At 41.5% G+C, this 20,357-nt stretch overlaps 1 protein-coding gene across 1 annotated transcript in view; it reads right to left on the bottom strand.

Annotated features, from left to right (window-relative positions):
- Positions 1-2,547: 2,547 nt before the first annotated feature.
- WDR7 (WD repeat domain 7) overlaps positions 2,548-20,357 on the bottom strand; it is a 331,238-nt gene continuing 313,428 nt past the window's right edge. The window contains exons 26-27 of the mRNA XM_080821004.1: positions 11,048-11,152; positions 2,548-5,303 (exon numbers count right to left, since the gene is read on the bottom strand). Of these exons, the coding sequence (XP_080677130.1) occupies positions 5,100-5,303; positions 11,048-11,152 (309 nt within the window). The 3' untranslated portion in view covers positions 2,548-5,099. The remainder of the gene's footprint in view (positions 5,304-11,047; positions 11,153-20,357) is intronic.

A 20,357-nucleotide genomic window follows, 5' to 3' on the forward strand; every position in this document is an offset into this window, starting at 1 on the left:
ACCTACTCTACGACACTTTGTGCAGAGTCTTGTTCAATCTTCATGGATGTGTATTTTGAAGATACTCCTGTAAGTAATCTAAAATCATCCCTGATGCTAATGTGAGTCTTAAATCTAACAGGAACTATTTCCTTTTTGAGGGATCAGTCCTAACATCAATCGCTATCATTAGGCGGCCCCATCCATCTGCATTATTTTGGCATTTGTCAGTGTCCACCAGTTTTGGTGAGACGACGGTCACACACAGCAACACGGTGAAAGCCTCGTGAACACAGGGAGAACCACAGAGACTCCCCCTTGGGTAAATGTCCAGATCTCTTATTGGAGTCTAGGTAGAGATGAAAACATAAAACAAAAATCCAAAGTGTTTTCCAAAGACCACAAATAATTTACAATCTTGTTTATCCACGATCGATAAGGACTTCTAAACATCTACTAAAAATGATGAGCTCACATGCATTGCATGCATGCTTTGTGCCACTCCTAACAAGCATTTTATAGGCATCATCTCATGGATCTAACAAATGCAACACACATTTACTTGATGCCCACATTAAATCAGGCATATGCTAGATTCCTCCCCTTGTCTGGGAGATCACAGAATATGAAGGGCTCTTGGCTTGCTGTGTCTTCCTTTTGAAATAAATACAATTTGAAATCTCCAGCCAGATCCATCTTCTCAGAATAAAGTGGAATTTTTTAATGAGAAAGAGGGCATACAAATTAAGGCTATATTTTCACTGTTATTTTAATACTCACACAATTAGCCTACGTTTACAGCACAGCCTGCTATGGCCCATCCATGAAAAAAACAGGGTTAGATTCTTAAGAGTACTCAGGATTCCTTTGTCCTGAGCTTGGCTGGAAGGTATGGGCACCATTTGACTTCGTTTTCTTATCTGTAGGAGAGAAAAGAATCTATATCTGTTTGAGGGAAGTATCTATCCCCAGAATGAATGGCTCTAATCTTGCTGGTGAGAGTGGAGTGAATTGCTTACTTTCTTCCTAGAGATGCATCAGCCTCTCATTCAGCGGGGCACTAATTAGAATATTTAATGAGCAATTTGCTTAAAGGGACTTGGGAAACTAGAAACAATTCAAGTTCAGTAGGTACAGGAACTCTTTTGTCATGCAAATGAATGAACTAACTATGAAGGAGGGTCTGAGACTTTCGAGATCATCCTGGCAGGATCAACATGAATCGAAAAACGAGATTCTGAGATGGGAGCACAAAACGAAGGAACTGCTCAAAAACCAGTTTCTATCTTAAAAAAAAAAAAGTATAGAAACAAGAAGTCTAAGAATCCTTTTAGGCATTCACTTTTTATATATAGTGCTGCCTCTAGAAATGTAAGGTTTGATTAAGGAGGGATGATAACCTCCAAGCACACATTGTGAGCCTGGTTCATTTAAACAATTACAAGCACACACCTCTCTGCAGTCTTTTTTAGTTTGTAAACAGCTGAAAGAACTGAGCATCTAATTTTTTGAAATTCTTCTGGCTTTTCTTTTTGACCTTTGGTATTTGTATGTATTGACGATCTCTAAACCATTGTGCAAAAACACCTTGAAGTGTCAAGCTTTAAAAATGAGTCTTCTTTTCTCTTTCTCCCGTGCAGCTTGGATTATCTTGGCCTTGTCAAAATACATTCTCTAGTTAGAGGTTGGAAATATTTCCCTCCTGGCTCCGAAGTATTGATTTTCTTCAGCACTCAGCTCTGTCAGTCAGCTGAAGGGGTGAAAGGGGAAAGTTCACCCAGCACTGCTTGGCTTTACCTTCCTATTAATGTCATGCCCTTTCCACGTTTGATCAGTTTATGTGATCACCCATCATATAGGACTGGTACTGCCCTGATTCTCCCTAGAAGGACGCGCTGAGGCAGTTCCCGGGATGGACACGGGGCATCTGAATAGGGCCGGAGATGGGGAAGAAAACGACACTGTGACATGCCGACGGGTTCAACTGAAGCTGTTCTATAGTCTTACGGGGAAATTAAAGACGGACATTCACAACTCGCACACATAATCCTCCCTGAGCAACGATGACCTACTCTGTTAGTCTTCACTTTTCCTGAAAACTAATTACACCCGTTACCTCAGGGATTCGAATTCAACTCCCAACTGCGTCTTAAATGAGTTTAATGATCTTCGTCCAGCCCCCCTGACTCCGGGGCGGCCAACCCGTGTCATGAAATCGGACGAGACAGAACTGGGTACAAGGAAGTCTCTTGAGGAGCAACACAAGGTGGAGAGAGAGCAACATGCATGCAATTCCCTTGCCCAAACCACAGAGGGTGCTGTTGAGTTTCCGGGAGGCTTGTTTCCCTCACACTTCAGAAACGTCTTCCTGCTCCACCATCCTTGCGGCAAGTTTGCCTTTCTCCAAGCGAGCTCTCCAGGGAAATGAATAATTACACAGAAATAGAAGGCTTAACTTGGTACCAGAGGAGGCGGGAGGGGGCCGGTGAAGGGGGAGAAAGCATATGGATTTCAACTGAGAATGTTTAAGAAGAGTGAACAATGTTTTTAATGAGAAAAACAATCTTCAGTACAATTCAGTTTTATTTAACACACATATGTACACAGGGACATTCAGCACATATAGAATCTATTCAGTGGAAATGTCTTGAGAGGCAGACATTTTAATTCATTCGCTGTACACAGTGAGTTCAATCATTACATTTTCATACAGGTGTCACGTCATGTCATCTTTTGCTTGTAAATTACCAATGAAGCTGCATATGTCTCTACATTTACAAGGGTAGGTCCAGATACGGTGCCAACAAAATCAATAAGACACTAAAAGCATACACTGGGATGACAATACGAAGTTTGCCTCAGTGCTGAGACATCGAAGCTGTGGTGAAGTCTGGGGCTGTAGTTAGCAAAACAGCCAAGGGGAGATCTGTGTTACCAAGAATGCAAATACTCATTTAGCAGTTAGTCCAACCACCAGATATCATCCACCCGACTTACAGAATAGTACTACTCTACTGGCCAGTGATTTGGGCTGTCTGTGCAGACAGAATGTGGGACAGGCTGGCCTCCGCCCACTGCCCAGATGTTTTGCCCCCTGGGCCCCCACTTGTTCCGGACCCCTGCGGTGTGCTCCCTTGTGTGTCTGTGGTGGCCTGCCTACTGTCTCACGTCCGTGTTTTAAACAAGTCTCTAAGGTGTACTTCTGCTTCATCATTCCAAAACAACTTTGTAGTCTAGAATAAATTAATCCCTATTTAAGTTCATAAAGTTAAACATGTCCTGGGTATCGAGAAGACTTGGGAGCCCACTGGAAAAACCAAGCGCGCCTTTTGTTTACCTCAGGTTTTTCTACCTATATTAAACACAACGGCATGTGCACCAAACGAATACATCTACACTGGATAGTTCTTTGTTTCTTCCTTGGAAACTACACATGTAATCTTTATAAATACAATATACATGCATGCGGCATAAATTCATTTTTAAAAGAATACCCAAAGTCTAAAACCAAGAAACAGTACAGGTTTGTCATCAATGCAAATAACATACTTCACATCAATAGGAAAGAGACGTCCTAGTGGTCTTAAGTTCTTAACATGTTCTTTAAAAATCTGTTTCAATAAAATGACAGATGGATTTGTTCTTGGACTATAATCTTATTTTTTTTTTTTATATTACATAAACTGTGACAATCTATGCTTTTCCAATCAAATGCTCCCATTATCATTTTGGTTCCTTTGCAAACTTCCTATCTTCTCTGAATTTAACAAATTATTTTCTGGTTTTGCATTTAATAAAGCACTGTACCTAGCCAACCAATCAACAACTAGCCAAACAAAGAAATGACCAAAGCCCTAACTATGTACACATCAAGATTTGTTAGGAGCAATTCATACAAATACAAATACAAATTTTATGGATTTTTTCCCCATTACTATGGGCAAGAACCAGCATAATTTGACATATAGAAAGTGACCTAGTTAAAGCTTACTTTGAAGTGTGATGGACACTCACTGCAATGTTTGCTCAAATAACTTGAGAGCCCTCACATTTTCTATATTCTCCTGAATGTTTGTGCCATAATTACTAATTTTTTAGGATACTTGTGTAAAAGAAATGTTGTTTTTGTTTTCCTTTAATTGATTGGTTCGAAGGCTGAATTGTAACTATTCTGTGATAACTGACATAGGTCATACACATGGGGACTGCAGGGTCTGTAAGGTTTCTGGAGAGGAAGGGTGAGGTCTCTCTTAAAAGGACCTGTAGCAACAGACACAAGAGTCTTATTTAGTAAATGCTATGCTTCCAAACTCCGTTCTTTATTATAAAAGTCCACTTAAGAGATTAGTTACAGTGACTGGATAATTATATTAACTAGATCATAAACAGTGATGATTTTTTATTTTAAACTACTAAATAGAATATTAAGCAGGATATGAGCATTTTAGAAGGCTAGGTGTCTGGGAAACTATTTTCTGTATTGAGGAAAGATTTTTTGGTATATTTTCTCATTAATCTCTGATCTGTTAGGTGTTAATAAAGAAGTAGTGGCTAAACCCTAGGAAACTGGAGGGAGTCGTTTCCTAGCACTCATGGGGGGAAAACCGGCCATGTAAACATGGAATGTTTTTGGTAAACAAGAATATATTTTAGGAGAGCCAAAGGAAAATGACTTCGCTAATTAGGACGGCCCATTACCTCACAAGCCAACGGCAAAACCACAGGTTCGAGCAGCAGCTCGGAGGTGGGGTTGAGCTCCGAGCAAACGCTGATCTGGGCTGGGAACGCGATCACAGTGTTTACTGAGCTGAGGCTTCTGGTGCGCCCAGTGATGGGGGGGCTCCTAGGGACCGCAGACACCCCACCTCCACCCCTGTCCGTGCCTGGGAAAACGACCTAGTGTCGGCAGAAGGGCCACACCCTGCAGGGCGGCGTGCACATGCCTCTGAATCACGGGTGACACGAGCTGGCATCTGCCCCCAAGGGCCATGCAGGAGTGACCCGGCCCCGGCCGCACCCCCAGGCGGCACTGGTGCGGGCAGGCACTGAGGAAGCACAGAGGACTCTCGGCTGGGAGAAAGGACGGAACTCGGAGGTGGCCAGGGCAGCCAGCACCCGCGTTAGACCATGAAGCGGTGCTCCTTCCCGTCGTGTGCCATGAGGATGACATTGCGGTTGGAAGTCCAGATGAGCCGGGCCAGTCTGAGGGCGTTGTGGGAACCGGGCGAGGCCGGCTGCACGGGGGGTACCTGGTAGGTCTTAATGCAGCGCAGCTGGGGGGCCGAGTTCAGCATGCCGATGCTCCCCAGCAGCGAGGTGTTCATCTGGAGGGACACAGGGACACGAAAGCACACGGGTCACTTACAGAACCCTCTCCTGGTCACCCTCTCAGCCACGGTGCTGATTCGCATTCATCTGAGAGTGTGTTCTCAGCCCCAACGGGGCGCCTCTCAGTGTGTCTGAGACTGCGCTGGGGCTGTTACAGTAAATGCATAAATCCAGGGAAATCTGACTTTGTGGGTAGAAGCCGACAGCGGGAGAGGCCATCAATCTTTAAGAAGGGGGCTAAATTATAGATGTTAACAAAACAGCTCGGCCAGACAATCTCTGGCAATTGCGAGCACTTCCCATGACAGCCCTTTCTGGTCCTTCCCATCAGGGCTCCCCGCACCCCCGAAGGACGAGTCCGCCCACACACCTTTGCGGACTCCCAGGTCACTCCGTGAAACAAAGCAAAGTGGGCTCTGTCCCCAAATCCAAGCCCAAGACGTGGTGACCTTCTCTCCCAAGTGCCTGTACCCACACCTTCCCTCCTCACCTGCCTTCTTCACAGAATTCAGGCTCTGGAAAGCTCTAGTTCAATCTGAGGGGAAACCTAGAGTCAACTGCACCTCAGCACCGGGTCTGTGGCTCGCCTTTTGCTGCCATGCTGAAGGGAGAATGCTCCAAATTTACTGGCAATACCTTTTTATCAGTTGACTTCTGCTTTTTGGGATTTGGTTTGAATCTTAAGTTCTCTTAATCTGTTCACAGTCGTGAAAAATAACATGGAAATTATGGCTTGTGAACAACTATGTGTTCGGTCCAAGTGCTAAATACTGAAAGGCAGTTCATCTCAGTGAACCGTTACCTGAGCAACGGGCTCTGAAGAATCCTGTAGATTTGAAATATCAGTTAACATTTTCTCAATATATGTTTTTTGGGGGCCATTGAAAATCCCATAGAAAACATACTGAAAATCAGAAAAGGGGTTTCAAAAATAGTATTTTTCTTCGCACTACTTTTCATTTCCAATTCTTCTAGCCAGTATAACCCCCATCTAAATGCATACGATTCTAGGGTTTTGTGTAAGGCATGCAGATTATGATTCAATGTATACAAATGGGTGACACATGAAACCCTGGCAAATCCTAGGACATGTACGATGTGTTACTGCTGATCTCATGCTCTGCATTTGGATCAGTGCAAAATACAAGCCATTCTTTTCTCTGGCCCTTCTCAGCAGCACGATGGTGTCAGAGGGCGTAAATCATGGCATCTCTAGCAGGACGCGTGCAGGCTCCACTGACATTTTCACAATTTAAATCATCTTGAGTAATAACCCTTTTAAGATGACTAATGTTACTGATTTTCCTGCATTAATAATAGTGCCGAACACAACACAGAGGTGAAAAAAAATCACTAGTGTACGAGGTCACATTTTAAAACCAAATGTATGGTTATCATTAACTCTTTCTGTTAAAGTTAACATTTAAAACTAGAAAGTACCTTTCTGTCATCCTCCAGAAACTTCTTTCCTTGCTTCCTTCCCCCCCCCTTTGCAAAAACTCCATAAAAGACAAAAATCAATGTCTTGTTGCTTTCTGAAGGTTCCCAAATAGTTTAAATATAAATAATGGTGGTGAGCTCGATTTGATAGTCCTTACTTGCACAAAAAGTAACAGTACATAATAATTTAGTCCTCTAACAGAACAGATCCAAATGATCCAGAAAATTGGTGGTTGAAATTAACTGGCATCAACAGGCACACTGTGTTTAATAATTTAAAAAAAACAAAACAAAACTCATTTCTCACTTGATAAATAACTACAAACTATTTTTCATTCTTTATGGATTTTCTATGAAAATATGTATGAAGCTTGAGTTCTGCTGGTGGCTCCAAATGCTAAGGGTATCCAACGTGCTCGGCCACTTCCTTATTTTTAGTTCTTTCCTGCAGAATTTAGCCATATACCAGAAATATGTTGAGGGCCAAGGGGCGACAGGGAGAGGGTACCTTACTGGAATGCTACAGATGGAAAAACTTCAACAACAAGTCCACCATTCCATCTGGGCTCTCCTTAAAAGCTGAGCCAGCCCATGCATGACTGATAAATCATTTGATTGACAAACGCCTTCAGAAGGGTCACACAGCCTTCCCGCCTCAGAACGCGACGACGTGAAGTTCAGTGTGGTACGGCACTGTTACAGATGCGCACAGCTGGAATGATGGAGACTCTGAGGTCAACGAGAATGTGTTGCTCCTCAGACCATGCTTTCCCTATGACCTCCTCAGAGTGGAGATGATCTGTAGTAGTAACAGTGAGTATTCGTTTCTCCAAAAAGCTCAGCCACTGAACGCTCATACAACAACGAACCATGCTGATATTCGGTATTAATGTTTTCTTGACCAGTGACCGTCATACAAACTATGTGAAAGGGGAATCTGAGCCTCGAATGAATAAAAACTACCTGGAATTAGAGTATTTGGTAACCTTGAGGTTTTTTCTTGATTACAAAGATAATAAATACTCATTGTGGAACATTTGACTAATAAAGAGAAGTATAAAAGAGAAAGCAAAAGTCCCCTGAAATCTTACTTCCCAAAGACAATCACTAACATTTCGGTAAACTTCTTTCCTAGACCTCCAAGTATGTGTACATATAAGGAGAAGCGGGTTTCAGGAATTTTACGTAAAACAGGCTCATATCAGAAGGCAGTTTCACAATCTGCCTTTTATTTAACAAAATGTTGAGAACCATCTTTTCAGGTTAATGGCCATAGATTTACAGAATCCTTTTTCAAGGGCTGAACAGGATTCTATTTTACAATGGAATACATAACCATAACGGAAACTAATATCCATCTAATTTACTTCTGGCATTTCTAAGAGAAGACACTCACTCTTTGGAGGGTAGTGGTGAAATTTAGGGGGGGTATCATGGTTATACTTGATTTTGTTACTCAACTCCCCTTGTTCAAATACCAGTGGAGGCCTTGATGTGAAATATTCAACTTAAAGTGATCTGTTGTGAGAGGATCAAAGGGTTTGGAAAACTGCCTGATGACATCATTCCAGAGCTGAGTTTGTAAATAACTAGAAGGCAACTTTGGTTTTTCCCTTCCCTTTAAAAATAATGCTTCACAAAACCAGTTCTGTGAAGATTTTTTTCCCGAACACATAGAAACACATACAGATGTAATTCATCAAAACAGGAAGTGTTTTAATGCAATTCTCAGTGTAAGTAATGCTGCACGCAAACCTTTTACTAAGTCTCACTTGAGTAATTATCCAACCAATATTTCTCATTAACACTCATTTCTCAGCAAAGATTTTAATAGCTCATAGCTTTTGTAAGGTCCTGTATTAATAAGACTTCATTAAGTTTTCAAAATATATTACAGTACATTTACTGGAATAATATAAAAGTATTATCATACATCATTAGAACTAAACAATATGTATCTAAATAAATCAGCAAAGCCCATTTTGGGAGAGTAGCAGGAGATCCAACAATGCTTTCTGGACTCTCCTTAATCCAAATCAACCCCCACCCCTGGAAGAGGTTTTATTGTATTTTCTTGATAAAGCTGAAATGTTTCTGAGCCTTCTGCTGAAATTTCCACACCCCAAAGGGTATAATTTAAGAAATGGGCTGCATTTTACATCCTGCCATTGGGTTTGGAGGCTAAGACTTGGGTGTTGCCTGAGCTGCCCCCAGGCTCCATGCACTGCCCACCTACATGTGCGGACAGCAGGAGGGGGCCCTGGGGAGCAGAGCGGCGTGTGCACCAAGGAAGGAAGCCTGCTGTGGCTCCACTGTGCGGGCATGACCACGCTCACGGATGTGCAGGTTCAAGTGTGCTTGGCAAAGCCCAGGGGCAGAAGCCTGAGCCTGAAGGGGGGAACTGGAAGAGGAGAAGTATCTCGAAAAGCTACCCTCTATCTAATGAATGATCTCAAGCTCTAAGCTGAGAGGGGATGCTAACCCTAATTCCCTCAATGCACAAGGCAGGAACTTTGATAAAAACAGAAAAAAAATTCAAGGAAGGGACAAACATATCCAAACAGAACGCTGAACACCTAGATAAGGAGAAAAAGGTTTACCATATAGAAAATCAGGAAGATGTTGGAAACACTTTCAAATCTGGCTAAGTTAGGAGGTACTCCTTTATAAAATGAATTTTTTTCTTTCTGAGAAAGTCAAGTTGGACAAAACCAAAAAGATCTGTTCTTGTTTACTCCACAGAAGAAATCGCGGATCAACCCACGCTCCTTGAAAGCAGGGACCTGTGGCTTGCTGACTCCGTATCCCTAACGCAGAGGCCAGCACCCAGCACTTCAACGTCATTGAATAAATGCGGAAAGAATGTGGAACTTTCTATGCAGTCCTCTTGGATTCCAAGACAGTGGGGAATAGCAGAAAATTTCTATCAAAGTACAGCTGGTTTAGAGAGACCACAGTGTAGAAAGACCCGTTGGTGGGGAAACCCTTTAAAGAAGCATTGTTGCAAGGGTCCACTGCACGGACGCCGAACGGGCTGGCGGTGGGATGGCAGCAGCACAAACCACAGGCCCAGCGGTGGCCCCCTGGGAGAAATGGGGACCGGGGAGCTCTCTAAGGAAAAGAGTTTAATATGAGCCAATTAAGATGCTGGAGATATATTCTGGGAGAAAAGATAATGAGAAAATAAACTGGAAAACTAAATTAGATGAAGAACAGGAAAAGCCTGTGACAGATTTGGAAGTTGTCATGCTTTAATAGCATGTTGTTAATTAAGCAATTTATTGTATCTGTTTTACATTTTATTAGGTATTGATTTTTTTAAAACCATCATCAAGTTGTGCTGAAGTCTTATTTAAACTTTCTTTTTTTTTTTTTTTTTTTTTTTAGCTTTCAAGGCGATAAACCGAGTCTCATAGAACATACTTGCATCCTAGGAAAGTAAAGGTAACAACCAAATTTTAAATTGGCTTTTCATGAGGAAGGGAGTTGATAATGTTTAATTTTTGTTTTTTATAACTCTCAGGAGGAAGATAATTAGAAAAATGGGATGGAGATTAATCACTGAGGATAAAACAAGTTCTACTGTAAAAATTAGGTGCTCAAAGTTAACACGTATTTTAATCCGAATTAAACACAGGCATTCTCATGAACTGCCACTCAGTGATACTCAGGTTTTTTAAAATGTCTTGATAGTTTGGGAATGAAGAGGCCCGATGTGAGAAATTCAGAATGCAAACAGAAATGAAATTCTATAAGCAGGATATGGAGATAACCCCCCGCTGCCTTTCCCCCGTGCCCCCCACCCTCTGGAGTTGTCCATATCCTTGCACAGTGCCTCCCTGGCCGGTGCCTTTCTGGCCAGGCCCTCAGGCACACTGTGCCCTTGCTTACCCCTGGAAGGCTGCTCCCTTTCCCTAGATCTGCCCCACCTTTACCATCTGGCCCTTCTTCAGTCTTATCCTGTCTCAGTTCAGATGTCACTTCCTCTGTGAATCGGTCCCACAACCTTATTCTCAGGCTCCCCTCTGTGTTCTAATTGCTTGTCTATTTCCATGTGTCTCCCTCAGACCTCAAGCTCCGTGAGAGCGGAGCCCACTCTCTCCAGATGGCCAACTGTATTCTCAGCGCACCCTGCATGCTAGCATGTGGCACAGAATCAGTCAGCAATAAACTCGTGACGCTTGCTGGGAGAGGAGGGGAGGGCGAGAGGAAGGGCTGGTGGGCAGGCCTAACAGGAAGCCTCTCTTCGCAAAAGCGAGTCACGCAATACACTTCAAGACCCTGTGGCATCTACCCTTACCTGCCAGAAAGAAATGTGGCTGTCTGTATTTGAGTAGGTGGCAAGATATCGTCCATCAGGAGCAAAGGCCACGGCCGTGATCGGTCCCTTGTGTCCATGGATTGTCTAAAATAAAATGCAGTCATTAGCGGTCTGCAGTCCACAGAACTACTGCACATACACGTGCAAACGCACACACATGTGCAAACGCATTCAGTGTTGAACGAGTTATGTCATGGAGATCAGATACCGTCACGTTCTTGATTTATAAAAATTAGATTAGAAAAATAGGGAAAGCAACCAAAGTTCTCTTGCTGATATATCCAAGGGCTCTATTTAATTTTGTTCTGAAGAATTGGCCTGTATCCAAGTTGGGAGAACAGGATGAATCCAAAGGAAAAGCGTGTATTCATGGGTGAACCGATGTGTTAATTCATGTGTCCATTAGAGGGAAGAATTTTACAATTAATTAGGAAGGGAAGCAAGTGATGACTAAATCTGTGTAGGAACCTCACTCATCTGCAATGAAAACCAACCAAAGCTGTATCCTAAGAGCCCTGTTCTGGAAGGAGTTAAAAACTACAATTTCAACCCTTAATAATTATACATTTTTCATGTTTTAAGCTTCATTTCCCACCAATAACACTGTATTTAAATGCATATGGCTGCAATTAGTAAACATATGCACACGTACCTGGTGGGGGTTTGAGCACATATATAAATCAAATACTATTAAAAACAAGTTAACAAGGATAATTTTGAGCCTCTGCCAAATAGCTATTATTGATTTAACCATGAATTGAAAAAAGGGAATTGTATTTTAGACTAGGTCTATGATACAAGGTCTTTACTAATAAAAAATTACACTCAAGTTTCATGATACTAAATTATCAAAAATACTGGCATACTAAGCAAATTAGCATAATATTATATTAAAGTCCTTTCGGTCAACTACTAAAGATCATATCTCTACCACGTTAACCATTATTCACTCTACTTCCAAGCTGTGGGTTAGTCTCCTCCCTTTGTCTGAAAGGAACGGAGAAATATGTTCTCTCAAACTAAGACAAAACCAGGAAGGTTTATTTCCATCTGCTATTTTTTGATGAACAATTGTGAACCCTGAGTCCTGGCAGGAACATCAGGCTCATTAGGTGACTCAGCCCCATACATACCGTAAATTTCAGTAAGAATAGTCTCATAATTCATAATGAGTGATTAAAATGAGGTAGGAAGGGAGGAGAGAGGGATGGGGATACAGCCTGTTCCTCAGTTGTTCTTTGGATTTTGTTCTTTCCTGTTATTAGACTTTCAGGGCACTGTGGGATCCAAAATAATGCCTGTTTTCCGCACTCAGAGAAAACATGTTCTACTGGTAACACACTGGGCTTTGGGCTGGCAGAGAACGCTGCTCTGAGTCAGGCGGCCTGGCTTGCGTTCAGGCTCTACTGCTTGCTGAAGGACCCAGGGAAAACGACGTTAAGTTACCGAACCTGAGTTCCCACGTCTAGAAAGTGGGAATGATGATGATGATGATAATATTGATAATACCCGCCTCAAAGAGCCCTGCGAAGATTAAATGAGCTACTAGGGATGTAGCACTCTGCACAGTGATGGCACATGATAAGAACCCAATAAGTAATATTTATGTTTGTATTAGTCCCCCTCACATAAAGATGACCAGACATATAGATTTGAAAGTTGCTTAGGAGAGTAGACCTTAAATGTTCTCAGCAACAAAAAAAGAAATGTAACCATGTGGCAAGATGGAAGTGTTAGCTAACGCTGTGGTAGTAATCATTTTTCAATACGTTAAGTTTACCAAACCATCACATGTACACCTTAAACTTGTATGTTACATGTCAACTGTATCTCAATAAAACTGGCAAAAATGATCAGACAAATGTAAACAATCACAAAACTTGATTACTTGAGTATACAATTTAATGAAAAAGAGATGCCCCAATCATATATCCCAGGACCAGTATCAGCGAGCATACAAGGTTGTCTAAAAACAGATTTCATTTCATTAAACAGATATGGGAACTATCCATGGTGCTAGGCCACTAATGTGCTAAATTAAGCAACGGGGTGAGCATGCTGAATAATTATTCTGCCATCTACACTAAAATGAAAATTATTGTGGATGAGGGTAAAGGGAAAAACTGACAATTTCCACTTACTAGGTCAATTTAATGAGCTCACTGGAAAGCATCTTTAATTGTTTTTTTAAAATCAAGATTCAGTTCTGCTAAAAATGTGAAAGCTTATGGGGCCAATTTAAAGCTATGTTATGGTAAGACAGTTGATTTGTAAGTCCTTGCTTTAAAACAGAAGTTGCAAAATGAAGACCCTTAAGCTAAAAGCAGACTGTAGATGTGTGTGGTTCGGCCTGAAAGATGTTTAAAAAATGTTTTCTGGGTCCACATTCTAATTCATCAGATATGGAAAATCAAGATTTCTAGCTCTCCTGAAAGACCAGAAGCTCTGGCAATCCTGGGTCTTTGTTTGCATGTGGCCACAACAGGCAGGGATGAGGTGAGACGGCTCCTTCGGCCTGGACACTTGTCCTCTATGTCCTCAGTTCCATCCCCTCCACACAAGAGGGGCTGCGCAGCTAACACCGGCTGCCTGGGTCCCTTATTTGCTGCTTGGTCTCTCCTGACATTTAATGCAACCCTTCCATTAAGAATACCTGATTTAAAATATTTTCTCCTGCAAGAAATAAAAAGTGTTGGTGGGAATGCAAAACGGTATAGCCATTATGGAAAACAGAATGGAGGCTCCTCAAAAAATTAAGAATAGAAATACCACATGATCCAATAATTCCACCACTGAGCACTTACCAAAGAAAATGAAAATACTAACTCAAAAAGATATATGCCCCCCTAAGTATACTGTAGCATTATTCACAATAGCCAAGATATAGAATCAACCTAAGTCCATCCATAAATGAATGGGTAAGGAAGATGTGGTGTACACGCACATGCACACATGCACACACACTAATATTACGCAGCCATAAAGATGAGAACATACCATTTGTGACAACATGGACAGACCTAGAGGGCACTATTCTAAGTGAATTAAGTTAGACTGAAAAAAAGAAATACCGTATGATTTCACTTATATATGGAATCTCAAAAAAAAAATGAACAAAAAGCAGAGTGAGATCTATAAACAAAGAGAAGAAACTGATGGTTGCCAGAAGTGGGGGCAAAATGTGTGAAAGGGAGTGGGACTTTGAGGCTTCCAGTTATGGAATGATTATGTCATGGGAATAAAAGGTACAGCAAAAGGAGCACAGTCAATGATACTGTAATAGTGTTGTATGCTGAGAAGTGGTAGCTTACTTGTGGGAGCACAGCATAAGGTATAAATTTGTAGAATCGCTATGTTGCACACTTGAAACTAATGTAACATTGTGCATCAACTATACTAAAAAAAAAATCCAAAAAAACCCAAAATAGCTTCTTCATGTGCTGGGGTCCTAGTGTGCACATAAAGTGTGAGTAGACTAAAAGCGCCTCTGAGAAAAGTGAGCCCTTCTTGCAAGCCCCCAAAAGCCCAGCCTTGTGTAGAAGTGGATGATCCTCCTTCTGGAGTTTGGGCCCCTAGATCTCAAGACAGAATGTTAAACCTGCCCTCCTTCAGATTAGCACTCCTCCTTCATCAGCAACCAGGACGTGCTTCTGACAATAAGAACCCAATGGTGAGCTGGCCATCAACCAGGAGGTCCAAAGGATGTTCCAACCCAACAGTCACACGAATGTACCTCCCTGTGCAGCTAAGTCAGCCCTGTTGCAAAGGCAGAAAAACCAGACATGTTGGCTCCTTCAGAGAAGTCTTCATGAACTATTTTCATAATATGTTTTCATCTTTCACAGGGGGTGGGTATTTAAAACATTTGCTTGACCATTACTTTTGTGTCAGCTGAGGACACTCTTCCTTACATTATCCAGAAGACCCTATCCACAGAAGACCCTGTGAATTAAATGTCCGTTTGGACTTTTCTGCCAGTAACATGTTTACCTTTACTCCTAAATGTTGCTGCTTTCTTGTATCATGTCACAATAATTACATAACCTTAACATGTGTTTGCGTTACTGCCAGGACATGTATGTTCCTCTTGGGTGTACAGTGTCAGTATGTCCTCATTTCACAATCATTGTCCTCCTTCCATTTGTTGTTGTTGACATCCCATCAGACACTGAACTGCATTTCTTTAAAATCTGTTTTGGGCAAAGGGGCACTACACTTAAGTGTATACACACCACATGCACATGTACATGGTTAAGATACTGCTAGGTGCTGCACAGGGTATCTTAACGTGGCCTAGAGAAAGCCCCGAAACATACACTGCAGTGTCTGCTTAGAGACCTGTTGTCTTGTGAGGAAGCAAGGACCACTCATGGTAGCTCAGTTTGCCATATCTGGTGAGTTCAGCACAATCTCAGTCTAAGAGCTGCTTCAGAATGCAATGTCATGGAAATGCGGCACTGTCTTTTGTTCTGAATTTTTGCACTTCTCAGATCTGTGCAGGCACCACCTGAACTGACTTTAACCTCGCTTCCAGCATTAGAGATGCAGCTGTGTGGGGATCTCAGCGAACTTGTTAAGTGCTCTGGATGGGGCAAACCCCATGGCTGGCATCTTAAATGCTGAACGCTAAAGAATATTTCCCAGAACAACAGGTTCCAAAATAAAAGGAGGTATGGTCTATATTTATATGCAAATGAGCATCCTGCCTTGTTATATTTTTTGTCAAAGTAATTGCTGTCTTGAAAAGACAGAAATGGAATATAAAGAAATTAATCTAATTCAAGAAGTGCTACGAACAACAAAGGAAATCACACAATTACCCCTAGCAGGAGACAGAGTGCTGAACTGTTAAACACCCCCTCCGGTGTTTCTTACCAAAGAAAAGGAACTGGGAGGCAGGATTAATAATGAGCAATGCTCAAACTTGCCAAGCAATTTTAATAGGCACTTTCCATGTGCTCTGCAAAGAAACATAATTTTAACCCTCCTATACAGGGAAGGAGAGGCACGGATTTCAAAAATGATACGGTCAGAGCCAACAGGAGCTGTGACTAGCTAGGATACTTTCTTTAAAACTTCTCTTTAAATGATCGGTCTCTTCCTGGAGTTCTTGACATTCAGCTTCCAAAGGACAAGTTTGAGAACCAAAACCAAAACGTAGGACTCTATTAAACCTGCTTTAGAGACTGAACAACATCAAAGAGAACATTTTATATTTATTTGCAGGTCTCACCACTTTTTTAAAAGGGTAGGTCTGTAGGGGCTGAGAGAGAAGAAGACTACATTGGTTGTAGGCCTTTTCCAGGGGTAGTATGGCTAGTTTGGGATTAAGATAGGCAGTTGCAGGAGGAGGAGCAAGATGGCAGAGGTGTACAGACCTAAATTTCGTCTGGTCCCAGGAATTCAGCCGGATAGTCATCAAACCATTCTGAACACCTACAAACTCAACAGGAGATTGAATAAAAGAATAGCAGCAATTCTATGAACAGAGAAGTGACCACTTTCTGGAAGGCAGGATGTGCGAAGTGAATCCGAGGTGATACATGGGAAGACAGATTGCAGGGGGAGGGAGCCTCCGTCAGCTGGCTCCCAGAAGTGATAGAGCAATGGAGCATGAAATCAGAACTTTTAGAAGTCTGCTCCACTGAAGGATGTCACTCCAGAGGCTAAGTGAGAGGGTGGAACCCTCGTGGGGACATTGTGGTCTCAGGATCCATGGGGCCAGAGAAAGACGGTGCTTGACTGTGGCAGAGCTCCCAGGTATCGGAGCTGGGAGGCTGGTGGCAGAGACGGAGCCGAAGAGTGTGCTCTCAGCTCAGGGTTGCCATAAACTGTGATCTGAGGCACAGTCGGGCCACTGCTCTTCCAGCAGGGACCGAATAAGCTGCAGATCTGGGGAGACTCCCCTTCCTCCCCAAGAAGGAGCGGTGCAGGAGCACGCTGCAGGAATCTGCTGGGTTTGGAGACTCCAAACGGGGTCGTGTGAAAGAGAAAGAACTGCTCAGTCACAGGCCAGGGGAGCTTGGAGTGCAGCGGAAGACCAGGGAGATAAGAGTGATTGACTGCTTTCCTCTGAGGGTGAACTGAGGAGTGGGGCCTTGGGTTCTTGGCTCCTTCAGGACCAGAGACTGGGAGGCTACCATTTTCATTCTCTTCCTCCAAAGCTGTATAGAAAGCGATCAAGGAACAAAAGCTACTGAGAGCAAACCCAAGCAGATTACTTAGCCTGGCCCCGAAGCAAGAGCAGTGCAATTCCACCTCGGGCAAAGACATTTGAGAATCACTGCAATCACCTCCCCCAGAAGGTCAGCAAGAACATCCAACCAAGACCAAGTTTACCAATCAATGAGAACTGCAAAACTCCAGCATTAGGGGAATACAGCACATAGAATTCATGGCTTTATCCCCATGATTCTTTAGTATTTCAAAGTTAATTTTTAAAATTTTCTTTTTTCTTTTTCTATTTTTAAAAAATTTTTCTTCTTTCCTTTTCCAACCAACATCTATCAATTCCTTTTTAAAAATCCTTTTTAATTTTCATTTTTACAGTCATATTCTATCCCTTCATTGTATTTAACCTTATTTTTTGTATATATATGCTTTTCCTTTTTTAAAATTTTGGGATACAGTTTCTTCTACAGACTAAAATATGCCCTAAATCTAGTGTATGGCTTTGTTCTAGTCTTCTGCCTGATCACACTCCTTTTTTTCCTTTCTCTCTTTTTTCAGCCAACTTCTTATCAATTCCTTTTTTAAAATCTTTTTTTTAATACTCATCTTTACAGTCATATTCCATCCCTTCATCTTATTTACCCTTATTTTTATATACATTAAGTTCTTCTTTCTTTAAAATTTTGGGATGCAGTTTCTTCTAACAGACCAAAATACACCCAAAATCTAGTGTGGCTCTGTTCTATTCACCAGCTTGATCATATTCTACCCCCCCCCCCACCCCCCCCCCCCCCCGCCCCATTTCAGGTCTCTTCTGATTTGTTTAGTGAATATTACTCTGGGTAGTTGCATTTTGTTCTCTCATTCATCTATTATTCTCTGGACAGAATGACAAAATGGAAAAACTACCTCAAAAACAAGAACAAGAGGCAGTACTGACTGCCAGGCACCTAATATGAAGATGTCAGAACTAGAGTTCAGAATGACGATTATAAAGATACTAGCTGGGCTTGAAAAAAGCATAGAAGATACCAGATAATCCTTTTCTGGAGAAATAAAAGAACTAAAATCTAACCAAGCCAAAATAAAAAAGACCATTAATGAGGTGCAATAAAAAATGGAGGCTCTTACTGCTAGGATAAATGAGGCAGAAGAGAGAATTAGTGATATAGAAGACCAAATGATGGAGAATAAAGAGCTGAGTAAAAGAGAGATAAACAACTACTGGATCATGAGGGAAGAATTTGAGAGATAAGTGATACCACAGATGAAACGATATTAGAATAATTGGGATCCCAGAAGAAGAAGAAAATGAGAGAGGGGCAGAAGGTATATTGGAGCAAATTATAGCAGAGAACTTCTCTAAATTGGGAAATGAAAAAGGCATCAAAATCCAGGAGGCATAGAGAATCCCCCTCAAAATCAGTAAAAATAGGTCAACACCCCATCATCTAGTAGTAAAACTTACAAGTCTCAGAGACAAAGAGAAAATCCTGAAAGCACCTTGAGATAAGAGGTCTGTAACCTACAATGGTAGAAACATTAGATTGGCAGCAGACCTATTCACAGAGACTGGCATAATATATTCAGAGCACTAAATGAGAAAAATATGCAGCCAAGAATATTATATCCAGCTAGGCTGTCACTGAAAATTGAAGGAGAGATAAAAAGCTTCCAGGACAAACAAAACCTAAAAGAATTTGCAAACACCAAACTAGCCCTACTGGAAATATTGAAAGGGGTCCTCTAAGTAAAGAGAGAGCCTAAAAGTAACAAAGACCAGAAAGGAACAGAGACAATATATAGCAACAGTCACCTTACAGGCAATACAATGGCACTAAATTCATATCTTTCACTAGTTACCCTGAATGTAAAGGGGCTAAAAGTCCCAACCAAAAGACACAGGGTATCATACTGCATAAAAAAACAAGACCCATCAATATGCTGTCTGCAAGAGACTCATTTTAGACCCCCAAACACCTCCAGATTTAAAGTGAGGGGCTGGAAAATAATTTACCATTCTAATGGACATCAAAAGAAAGCTGGGGTGGTAATCCTTGTATCAGACAAATTAGATTTTAAACCAAAGACCACAGTAAGAGATGAGAAAGGATACTATATCATACTCAAAATGTCTATCCAACAAGAAGATTTAACAATTTTAAATATCTACGCCCCTAACATGGGAGCTGTCAATTATATATGCCGGTTAATAACAAAATCAGAGAAACACATTGACAATAATACAGTAACAGCAGGGGACTTTAACACCCCCCCTCACTGAAATGGACAGATCACCTAACCAAAATATCAACAAGGAAATTAAGGCCTTAAATGACACACTGGACCAGATGGACATCACAGATATATTCAGAACATTCCATCCCAAAGCAAGAGAATATGCATTCTTCTATAGTGCACATGGAACATTCTCCAGAATAGATCACATCCTAGGTCACAAATCAGGTCTCAAATGGTACCAAAAGATTGGGATCATTCCCTGCATATTTTCAGACCACAAAGCTCTGAAGCTAGAACTCAATCACAAGAGGAAAGTTGGAAAGAACCCAAATACATGGAGGCTTAAGAGCATCCTACTAGAGAATGAATGGGTCAACCAGGAAATTAAAGAAGAATTAAAAAAAATTAATGGAAACAAATGAAAATGAAAACACAACTGTCCAAAATCTTTGGGATGCAGCAAAGGCAGTCCTAAGAGGAACGTATATAGCAGTACAAGCCTATCTCAAGAAACAAGAAAGGTCTCAAATACAAAACCTAAACCCTACACCTAAAGGAGCTGGAGAAAGAACAGCAAATAAAGCCTAAACCCAGCAGGAGAAGAGAAATAATAAAGATCAGAGCAGAAATCAATGAATAGAAACCAAAGAACAGCAGAAGTTGGAGCTAGTTCTTCAAAAGAATCAATAAGACTGATAAACCCCTGGCCAGACTTATCAAAAAGAAAAGAGAAAGGGCCCAAATTAATAAATTCATGAGTGACAGAAGAGAGATTACAACCAACACCAAAGAAATACAAACAATTATAAGAACATATTATGAGCAATTATATGCCATCAAATTAGACAATCTAGAAGAAATGGATGCATTCCTAGAG

The sequence above is a fragment of the Martes martes genome (genome assembly GCF_963455335.1).
Source record: "Martes martes genome assembly, chromosome: 13".
NCBI lineage: Eukaryota > Metazoa > Chordata > Mammalia > Carnivora > Mustelidae > Martes > Martes martes.